Here is a 12,207-nt window from a genome sequence, read left to right as displayed (position 1 = left end):
GCAGCTCACTGCTCCTAATGTGCTAAGTGCTAATCGCTAATGCTATGTCCTGTGTCTTATAATGAGTAAAATGCAAATGAATGAATTAATGAAGTGAGTTAACCTTTAGTGTTTAAACTTTAACAACAAAATTCATAATAAAAAACACGATGAATGCAGCAAGTTCTCATCAGTCGCTCACATGTGACATTCAAGAACAGATTTGTCAGTAGGAGAGGTCCGGTGTCGCATTTTTTGGTCCAATCCCAATTCACCCCCCCCCCCCACACACACACACACACACACACACACACACCCCTACCTCTTGACCGTTGCACTTGGCACTACCCCTTGAAATGAAGCTGCAAGGGGTAGAGGTTCAAACCTTCCCCTATGAAATGCGACAACTGTTGGAGACCTGTTATGTCATCAGCAGTCATCGATGCTGCATCGATGCTGCTATGTTTTATTTCACTTAAGTCTTTTATTCCTGATATAGTATTTTATTTTCTGTTGGACTGTCTTCTCTCTGTGGCATTTTGAGATTATGCTGAATGAAAAGTGCTTTATAAATGCAATTTTTTATTATTATTATTATTATTATTATTATTATTATTATTATTATTATTATTATTATTATTATATACAAATAGGACAGCTTTGTTTCCAGAAGTCTTCCCCATGCTGTAACCATCTCTTTTCTATGGGCTTTGGTCAAATTTTTGCGGCTATCAACTATAAACCACAGAAATGCGATCAATAACACATTGAAATGGTATTAAATGGTCAATCAAACGATTAAGTTGTTTACGAAGACAATATGTACATTTGTGTGTTTCTTTCGTCACACTGCTGCACTTTTTGGCTGTGTTTATCTCCATCTTGCCAATGATTTGAACAGAATTATGGGAAATTTCAAGGGATGTCCGATATTGGCTTTTTTGCCAAAAATCGATATGCCAATATTGTCCAACGCTTAATTTCTGATTCCGATATCTACCGATACCGCTGCCAATATATGTGGGATATTAAACTAATTTTAGGGAACATCACATATCTCCTGTCATGGAATTAACACATCATGCCTAATTTTACTGTGATGCCCCATTGGATGCATTCTCAAATGCAACAAGGCTTTCAAAATGTAAACACTGTCTGTGCAAAGAATACATACTTCAACTTAAGTTGTGGGAAAAATGCCATATTTATTTATTTTCTCTCCCTCCCTCCATGAGTCTATTACAGTGTGGCAACTCTACTGTACAGTTTTGAAAACTGCACATTTCTTTCAGCTACAAACAATGCTTCATTTACGCGTCGGTAAATGTCGGCGAAATCAAGGCATTATTTTATCGGTTTTAATGATAGGCAAAAAAACCGATAACGATATTCGCCGATATTACATTTTTAAGCCAATATCGGGCCGATAATATCAGTGGGCCGATATTATCGGACATCCCTAGAAATTTCTCTTACCCCTCCGTTCGTAGTGTGGTACAGCCCTCCGCCTTAGCCCCTCCCCTCAGTCTAATTGAGAATTGGGACAACACTACCCCTTCACGTGTACGCGCAAAACAGAGGGGTAGGAGTTAGGGAGAGGGGCCAAGGGGTGAACGGGATTCAGCCTTTGTCTTCACATTTGTGTCCGACACCGTTTTTCTTGAATTTGTCAGTTGACGGTTGATTTCAGAAGCTTCGTTCCTGTGTTTCCGCCCTCCTTATTTACTACGCTGCCTATTTAATGTCACAGGTCCTGCATATATCAAACTTTTAATGAGTATATTTCAGTTTTTTCATTGCTCAGGTGTGTTTTTGCATGTACCTGTGCAGTATGTAGGATGTAAATGAACTCTCGCTCCTTTCCTTTCAGGTATCTGGAGGGCAATATGCTGACATCTGTGCCCAAGGAGCTGTCAGCCCTGAAGCAGCTGTCGTTGGTGTACGTAGCACTCACATAACCTTGAACAACATGCACAGTACTTATTAAAACAGTGCAGAAACCTGATATGTGATTATATGTAAAGTATGTTTTCTTATTTGTGTGTCTCTGTCCGAGTGCAATAACTACTGTTTGTGTTTTTCACAGAGACCTGAGCAACAACAGCATCAGCACACTGGCTCCGTATACCTTCAGTAACATGACTCAGCTGGCTACTCTGTAAGTTACCTCATGGAAATGAGCTGTCCTAGTCCAGCTACAGGACACTGTTTAGTTTGGATGTCGCGCATCATGCATGTCAGTTTTTACTCTTTGGGGATTGGTTTATCTACACTGCAAAAATGAAAACCTTACCCAGTGTATTTTTCTCATTTCTAGTCAAAATATTTCATCACACTTAAAATAAGACATAATCACCTGAAGAGTAACTTTTCAGCGAGATATAAGAACTTATTTTTAGACAATGGATCTGGAAAATCTTATTTCAAGAAATCTTACCAAGATAATTTTCACTTTTCCACCGGCAGATTTTTTCACTTGAATTAAGCAAAATAAAACAAAAAAAACCTTGAATTAAGCCAAGAAAAATCTGCCAATGAAACAGGTGAAAATTATCTTTAAGATTTCTTGAAATAAGATTTTTCAGATCCATTGTCTATAAATCAGTTCTTATATCTCATTGAAAAGTTCCTCTTCAGGTGATTCTGTCTTATTTTAAATGTGATGAGATATTTTGACTAGAAATGAGAAAAATGCACTTGGTAAGATTTAGATTTTTGCAGTGTTTCTATCACATCTCTTCTGCATTTCTTCTTGTTTTCCTGCCTCCACTACTTTTTTTTTCTCTTCTTTTGCCCTTTGACCTTTTGTCCTCATTCTCCCCTAAATGTATCTTCAATCCTCAGTCCTCTTATTTCCTATTCTTCCAAATTGCATCTTCTTGTTATTCAAGATTCTTTATTGTCAATTCACTAGATCAGGGGTGCCACTACCAATTACAGGCCCCATGAAAGCGTAATCACTGTGAATCCTACAGAAATTGAATCTTCTGAATCTGTCGGACCGGGGGGATGGGGGGGTGGGCGTGAACTACACCACCTACGATAGCGTGAAAACAAAACCGAAACTTAACATGCTTTCAACGTTCGCCTCCTGACTTCTATACCTCTATAATACAGCGGATCTTACATCACATTTTCACAACTTCCAACCCCTACACTGCTCTATGGGCCCCATGTATTTGTCATGTTTGCCCCCACCTTATCGGCGCCCCAGCACTAAATGCTTAAACATACAGAGAATTGAGATACTGTTTCTCTCTCACCTTGTTCAATGCCATGCATTTAAAAAGAGGTACAAAAGATAGAATAAGAATAAATAAACAGTATGAAGAATAAACTATAACAGATACAAAGTGTACATGTCAGTCTGTTTTAAAACTTTAGTGTGTTGTTTTCCGAACTCACTCTTCACCAAGTTCACCAAATTGTGCCATTTCTCATCCACTCACCCCATTCGCAGGTTGAATTACCCATCTCCGTACCTGCTTCACTTAAATTTTTCTTTCCCCATCTTGCTGCTTTTCTATCCTGCTTGAAAATGTGTATTTGCAATTCATATCGCAGTGGTCATCTTTCTTCCTTGTCTTCCCATGGACTTTATATTCACCGTGTGTGCAGGGATAGTTGTCCAAGCAGTTTGGTTCTTTTCCGTTTACACCCTGTTGCATATTTTATACATGGGTTTTCAGCTGGGAGCTTCTCACTGGAAACCACAGACTTATGCTGGACCGTCAACTTCCAGATAGCATCAGTGGAACGTTTTTTTTTTTTGTTTTTTTTTTTTGTTCCCTGTCTTGAGCCAGACATTGTTATATTTTGTGAGGCCGATTTCGTATCAGAACTGATATTAGATTTTATATCATGGGAATCTTACTGTGGGATATGATCTGCTGTTCAGGTTGCGTCATTAACAGCGTTGTGCAAACTTTCCCACTGACTAATGTTCATTTAAATAAGCTGAGGACCAGTGTAATCACTGTATTTTACAAAGTGTTGCATCATGTGTTGTTTGTAGCCTTAATGTTGCTAGGCTAGTGAGTTTATTAAGTCCATTTATTGTGATTCTTTAGAGACTGCCAGCACTGGAAGGCTTTGGTTAATCCATTCTAACCTGCAGGCGTTTGTGTAATGTGTTGTTTTGCTGCCACTGATAAAAAAAAAAAAAAAAAAAAGTCATGAAGGAAAAACAAGGTCATATGGCGTTCAGGTGCTGGCGGCATCACACATACGAGTCATCCAACTGTGGTGTGGTTTTACACACAGAAAACATAACATTCGAGATCTTATTGTGTTATTATGAGAAGTTTTTCGGTTCATTATGAGACTGAAACTACAGTCATGGAAAAAATTATTAGACCACCCCTTGTTTTCTTCAGTTTCTTGTTCATTTTAATGCCTGGTACAACTAAAGCTACATTTGTTTGGACAAATATAATGAAAACAACAAAAATAGCTCATAGTAGTTTAATTTCAGAGTTGATATCTTTCCATTTTCCATGGTTTTCTTGATAATAACCAAAATCACTTCAGTTCTAACATCACTAGTCGCTTTTCCATTGAACATCTGCGCAAAACTCTACCGATATTTAGTAAATGTTGAAAAAACAGAAGTGCGTAATGTTGGTTTTTCCATTAAATCACAAATGCGATGATTTGTTTATTTATTATCGTGAGATGACACGAGAAGTCGTTCCATAAACATGGCGATGAACGTAAATATGGTGTTGATTTACAGATATATTCATTATTATTATTATTATTATTATTATTATTATTATTATTATTATTATTATTATTATTGTTGTTATTATTATTATTATTATTATTATTATTATTATTATTATTATTATATATTACCCCTCTATTTCGTACTAAATTAAAATATGATTGGGTTTCCTGGTGTGTCCACACATATCTCACCATGTTTCTTCTTCTTTTTCGCTTGTTGCAACGTACGTCAACATCCGTTTTTTTTAATTCACCTGACTCTAGTTGCAAAAAAGGTCTTTCCATTGCAGTTTTGTGTGATATACCATTTGCGCTACGCCTGAAAAACCACCTCTTGCCAGTGCAAAAACTTTTAATCAAAAAATGAGACTTTTGGCAAAATTGTCGTTTTTCCATTTGGTAAATTTTTATGCGCAAGTTATATCTGTGCAATTTAAGGGTCAATGGAAAAGTGACTAATATCTATGGCATTGTCCTGTCAAAAACAGTGCTTTTAGACATTCCATGTTTTCTTTTCTGTCTGTTTTAGTCACATGATACACACAGGAGTTAGTACTTGATTGCATAACTTTTGTTTTTGATGACTTCTAATGGTCTAAATATTTTTTTTTTCCCACGACTGTATAACATATTCCATGTAATTAAAGGGAAAGACTTTATCTTCGTTAGCTGATAAACTAAGGTATCTATCGTTATTTTAATACCAAAATAATGATTTACAACAGAAATATTGGCATCTATAATGTGTGTTTTAATTGTCTAAGTACAGAAATCCATCTGCTGTTTCTGTCCGAACTCGACAATACATTTCACACATGCAAACAGAAACAGCTTTTAAACCATCGTTAAATTATGTAAAAATAACGAGAGCGGCATAACAAGCACAACTTTTTGTCATTCATGATCGAAATTCTGTCCTGTGTCTTCTCAGTCATTAAAATTTGGTTCATTAGCAGTTGTAAAAGCGTCTAAATGATTTATTTTGGGGGATTTTACCATTCCAAACAGCTCAGATTTGCCTCCGGCTATTTTTACCTCTACCTTTTTCTACTTTGACATTTGAAGTGCACCCTCCTTGTTAATTTCCCCCTGTGTAACCTACTGTGGCCACAGGTTCTGTAAAAATTTACTGTTGAGCCAGAAATGCTGTGTCACCTCATCTGTCTTGCAACTTCTTTGTCTCCCTGTCCTCCCTGTACCGCCGCTTTGTTTTATGTGCTCTGGGATGTGGCCTGGAAGTCGCTAGAAACCTGAACAAAATGAGGATGTCAAAGAAAATAACATGAATGAATGAATGAATGCTTGTTTCAGACATAAAAAGCACAATAGACCACCAACCGACGCAAATTAACATAAGACAACCAAAAAAGAAATTTATGCCATTATACAAAATAAGCACTTAATACAGTTTTAATGTTATTTACACGTCTGAAAAGGAGTGGGAAGAAGTAAACACATATTTAATACCACCACTTTATTACAATGCAACACACAACTATATCAATCTATATGAATACATGTATGTATGTCTATATGAAGCAATTTAGTATGTATAATTCTACATCATTATCCACTACATATGTGCTAAATATAACCCCATATAAATATAATATCATCACCTTCCTAAAATAATTGGGTGTAATTTTTTTGTGCAAATACTCAATTTCTGGTTACATTTTTTGTCTTTCCTGAAAAATCTGAAAAAAATGACATAGGCAGTTATTTTAGGAAGGTAACACTATACAGTTGAGTATAATTTATAATTATGTACTATATTCCTGTAATTCATATTATATATGATTATCTCGTGTTTTTTTACATTACCCACAACTATATTAGTTTATATAAATACAATATATGAAAGGTATAATATATACATGTATTCCATTACATATTCCATCTATACTACACTCTATTCCACATTCATGTGCTGCCCCAATATTCACATGTGTCATCAGTTAACCCTGTAAAGCCTGAAATATTAAATGATTGACAGAAAATTCCAGTTCTTTGAAACTGGAGCCTTTATTGGTCCTTCTGAACAACCAAAAAAAATGTTTTTCAAATATCAGTTTCCATGTAGTTTCAATTTTGTGTCATATTTGATACATCGGGTCTCAATGCCCAAATATTATTTTTGAACAAACAAAAGCATAATATAACACAAACATGTCTAACAAATTGGTAATTCCTTTTCTAAATTGTCAAAGTTCTTCCTCCGTCCTCATTAATGACAGTCTTGTAGTGTCACTGGAAAGGCCTCTGGTGAATGAATTCCTCCCCCTGGTGGATTATCTGTGTATTGCATGTATGTAATTGTATACATCAGGTTTTACAAGACAAAAAATATCACACTGATCATGTAGAGGGTTTCAAATCTCATGTATCAAATATGATACATTCGGCGTTATAGGGTTAACATACACCATCTTCCTTAACCCTTTCATGCATACTGGTCACTACAGTGGACAGCTATTCTATAGATGTTCTCTTGTATATTCATGGATTTTGTTGATCTTTTCAGGTTTTTTTGTTTTTTTTCCACCCATATCTTTATTAAAGTTTTAAGACACTACATATCTTTTCTGACATGAATTGGTAACATTATGTAGATCTCTCCTGAGCATAAAGCCCCAGAGTCACAAGCCCTCCCCATAGTTTTCACATAGTTTATCAGTAAATACATGTTTCTGTGCATCAAAAATTAAATGTGTGGTGTCCAGCTGAGTGGACATTTTTGCAACTTAATGAAAAATAGGTTCATAAGATTTTTTTTTTTTCATGTATTTTTGAATTTTTAAAATTATTTTTATTTTATTTTATTCATTTTTTTATTTATTTTTCAGAGGAAATTTTTCAATCGCATTGTTTTTTCCATGCCTAAAGAGGAATAAAAACACTCAGGAAAAAATTTTGATTAAGGTTCTCATAATTCGTGCGTGAAAGGGTTAAACCTCTTCAGTAAAAGTTCCTTGTACATTTTTTTTAAGGTAAATACTGTTCATACATTCCTTGTGCTGTTGTTTCCTGCACTGCGTGTATGTTGTGACCTTGTCCTTGTCCTCTGTCCAACAGCATCCTGAGCTACAACCAGATCCGGTGCATCCCGGTCCATGCCTTTGACGGACTCAAGTCCCTTCGCCTGCTGTGAGTTGCCACCTCCATCCTCGAGTGCCGCAGTGGATTCAATATTCAACACTCCCCCTTTGCTAGCTATAGTAGTGAGCTAAATCAAACTTTAATCACTCCCCTGGTGTTCGGCTGAGTGCCATGTTAAGACCCGGTCGCAAAATGAGCCACGGCCACCCAATCATTCGTTGTTTCAGGGTAGTAAAAGAGATAAAAGTGACAATCTCTTATCTGGTCTCTAATGCTCCCTGTGTATCTGCATTCTCCGGACGCTTATGTCCCTTCCCTCCATCCATACTCTCCATATTTTCTCTCTCTCTCTCTCTCTCTCTCTCTCTCTCTCACTCTCTCTCTCTCTCTTTCCACCCAATGTTGTGTTTGATGAATCGACCTTCAGCCCCTGTTTCTCTCAGTCATCCATCTGGTTGTCCACCCTCTGTCTTGCAAACCCACATGGACGAACACACTCCTATGTGCACGGGCATATCGCTGTCTGAGCATCGTCATACACACATACTGTACAACACACACACACACACACACACCCCTACACACACACATACACGGTGCAGCCATAACACAAGCATGGACACAAACCTGGACACCATTCTCATAAATACCACATGAAGCGTATTAAATGCTAACATATCATTACATTGAGTCATTTGTGAGTTAAATGAGTCTGAGGCTGAGGTCTTAAAAGATTAGTTCACCCCAAATTATGAGGAATCCACCTACCTATTTCTGGAGATTTTCACCTCCATCCTAAAATAATAAAGATATGACTGGAATTAAATGGGATCAAGTAGATTCTGCAGAATCACATCATCTGGAAACAGAATCCCCCTCTGGTTAAACCACAACATATTGCTATTGTAGAGGCCCATAGCAGTGGTTGAGAAAAAATGTTCCCTTTTGTTTTTCTATTGTTTCCTTCATGAAGTAATGGTAGAGCAGTGGTTCCCAACCTTTTTTGGCTCGTGACTCCATTTTAACATCACAAATTTCTGGCGACCCCAGACATTCAAAACGCAGACTTTTTTTTTTTTTTTTGCTAAAATTTATTAGCTTTTGATCATGTAATAGTTTACTGTACTATGTTGCTAATAAACGTCAATTTTAGTCTATAAAATTTATAGAATTATGGACGGAGGCAGAAAAACCAGGTGTAGATTACTGCACAAAGGGAGAATTTTATTTTCCTTGGTCAGGATATGTACAGTCAGTCCAGCTTGGATTTACAAGGAGGACAATTAATACTGAACAAACAAGAACTGAAACTATGAATTATGAAAGAGCTGCAGTATCTGAAACCGACCACAGTGAACATTTGACAGATAAACAGAACCACAGTGCTTCAGTTTCAGCTTCAGTTTGTCATGTCTTTTATGTTTTGGGATTGTCCCTTTCAATTTAACATATATTTTTTTCATTTCATTCATTTCATTTCATTTCATCTGTGTGTTTAATTTGAGCTTTTTCAGAATACATGCAAATTCGAAATTCCAAAATCATTCATCTACACTCGAAAAACAGTGGGAAGAAGAAAAACGTATTTAATCCCGCCCCCATTCTCATCATCAAATAACGTAACATAATAGCGTTTTAAATACTCATTCCTGTTCTTAGACTTCAAGCCATTTTTTAGCAGTAAGTTTTTTTTGTTTTGTTTTTTTATCAATTACTCGAAATTTCAGGCGACCCCATTTGAATTCCAGGTCGACCTCACGTGGGGTCCCAAGCCCAAGGTTGAAAAACACTGCGATAGAGGATGCTGATTCTCTCTGATTTTCTCATCCCTGTTTGGCATCTCCCTGTTTTTTTACTGCACCAAATAGTAAAGGTACAGCCAAAAATATTTAAGTCAGATCCTAACAACGTAAAAGCTTAGAGGAGTGAGTAAAAACATTTCTCTGACCTCCACTGAGTCGGCTTCGTCGTCTCCATCTACGTATCGACTGCAGAAGTTTACCGATCGCGTCTTTTACACTTTGCTTCTTTCTTACTTTCATTTTACTTGATGTTGCCGCGGGGACTGATCCCTTCCTGCCCCCGCATAGCAACTGGTTGCCAGGCAGCCATCACTGTCACTTCCTCATTACCCACAACCCCCTCTGGGCCAGCCTTACGCGGGGGCTGTTAGACAACCAAACACACACTTTGTTGCACACAAGCGCACACTCACAAAAAAATATATATATATATATACGTAATGTCATGCAAATACACACGGAAAGCAAACAAGACGCAGGAAAATATGTGAGCATCCGACAGGGGTGCACGCTGACCTGAACGCACACACGTTTCCAATCGAGGTGGTTTGATAGGCGTCCCCTGCGACAGCCTTTCGTTCTAATGGAATGTGAACTCATATCCAGCAGGCAACACACTTAAATGGTGAGACGGAAAGGACACACACACTCTGAACCCTCGGAGACAAAAGTTCACATACACACAAACTCATAAAGTACGCGCCTGGCAACCCAGAGGCACAAAACAGAAACGCACATGCTCACATGGATACACATCACAGACTACACTTTGTCCCTGTGAAGTTATCCCACAACTGCACACACACAATACACACTCGATGACCAGATGAAACAGTTTATATTCCATTCAGAGACCAGGACAGCTTTTATTGCCCGACAATGAAAATAAGCTTTCTGTTTATTTTGTGTTATTCTTTCATAAATATTTTATTTATTTTCCATTATAGAAGGGGATGATGGTGCGTCTGCAGCTGAGGAATCACAAATAATTTGAATAATTTAGCATGCAGCTAGTCAGGGTTAGGCTGGCGCATACGCCGGCTGAAAATCTAATATTAGGCAGCTGGGCAGTCACTTTCACTTAGGTCTGATCTGATAGCGATAATGCACTAGTTTTTACAGATATCATTGTGTAACATAGTGCGCTGTCATCTACAAGCAGGTCAAAGTTACAGTAGCTACTAATGAATATGATTCCCAAGGAAATGCTAAAATTATTGAATTACACGATACAATTAACAGTAGGTCGTAATGTTGCCTCGTGAATTTAACAAGGTCATCATTGCGTTTAACATTCATTTACTCTCCTCTCTCATTTGTCTGCAGGACTCTCCATGGTAACGACCTTTCAACCATCCCAGAAGGAGCCTTCAACCACCTCACCTCGCTGTCCCATCTGTAAGTGCAATACAGCTGGTGTAACTGTAAATATTTAAAGTTAACACGGACCATTGCATTCCACAGAACATCATAGTAATAATTTGTTTGTTGCTTTCGTCCTTTCAGTGCTCTCGGTGCAAACCCCTTGTACTGTAACTGTGACCTGCGCTGGCTCTCTCAGTGGGTCAAGGCTGGATTTAAGGAGCCTGGTAAGAAGGACATTCATGTTTTATGTGTTTTCATTCGATCTATCTCAGTATAAAACTTAGGGGTAACATCTAAGCTTAAGTAACAAAAGAACTTCTGTTTCTCTTCTTTTGCAGAGAAATGATACCATAGTAGCCCAAATAGATGGTGTTTACATCTCTGGAGATAAGCTAGCGCTTGTGTGTTATTAGTATCATTTAGCACATTTGTTTCACATTTCTTTGAGATATTTTGAGGTTGCAGAATGTGTTTCTGCCTGTCTGTTTGCATTTACACTCACTGGCCATTTTATTAGGTACATCCGATCAACCTCATGTTAATGCAAATATAGTACTAGCTTTTGCAGGGTTGAAATGTGCATGCATATTTATTTCTCTTTCTCTTTTCGTTAGATACAATAAGAAAATACCAGAAATGTATGCACAGCGTTAAAAGACACAAAAACTGAACTAAGTGGGTTGTGAAGGTTAAATTCACTATTTAGTGTGACCTCTGACCCCATGACAAGAAACAGCAAATGGAGGTCACACTAAATATGACCACTTTGGTTTACAGAAGCTGTTTTTTCCATGAAACTTTTGTTTTTCCTGCTGATTGGATCTAAATACAGAGACTGACAAATGCATATGTTTGGACATTAGAACTTTCCTAAACCAACAAAAATAATGTTGGAATTGGAATTTTTCACAGGACTATCTCTAATAGGCCAATCATATGGCAGCAGCTCAAGGCATTCAGGCCTGTAGACAAGGTCAAAATGATATCCTGAAGGTCAAACCCACCATTAGAATGGGTAAGAAATGTGATTCATGTGATTTTAAATGTGGTGGTACCAGAATTTCCGAGACTGCTGATCCACTAAGAGTTTCACCCACAACCGTCTCTAGGATTTACAGAGAAAATATCCAGTGAGTGGCAGTTCTCAGGGTAAAAATGTCTTGTTGATGCCAGGGGTCAAAGGAACCAAGGAATTTTGTAGCAGATGGGCTATAACAGCAAAGTATGCACACAC

General features: G+C 37.5%; 1 protein-coding gene across 1 annotated transcript in view; it reads left to right on the top strand.

Annotated features, from left to right (window-relative positions):
- slit3 (slit homolog 3 (Drosophila)) overlaps nt 1-12,207 on the top strand; it is a 742,110-nt gene that overhangs the window by 644,836 nt on the left and 85,067 nt on the right. Inside the window, exons 21-25 of the mRNA XM_030145427.1 lie at nt 1,850-1,918; nt 2,066-2,137; nt 7,783-7,854; nt 10,935-11,006; nt 11,115-11,197. Coding sequence (XP_030001287.1) covers nt 1,850-1,918; nt 2,066-2,137; nt 7,783-7,854; nt 10,935-11,006; nt 11,115-11,197 — 368 coding nt within the window. The remainder of the gene's footprint in view (nt 1-1,849; nt 1,919-2,065; nt 2,138-7,782; nt 7,855-10,934; nt 11,007-11,114; nt 11,198-12,207) is intronic.

The sequence above is a fragment of the Sphaeramia orbicularis genome, chromosome 10 (assembly GCF_902148855.1).
Source record: "Sphaeramia orbicularis chromosome 10, fSphaOr1.1, whole genome shotgun sequence".
NCBI lineage: Eukaryota > Metazoa > Chordata > Actinopteri > Kurtiformes > Apogonidae > Sphaeramia > Sphaeramia orbicularis.
The sequence above is the reverse complement of the archived record's forward strand: the minus strand, read 5'-3'. Positions and strand labels throughout refer to the sequence as shown.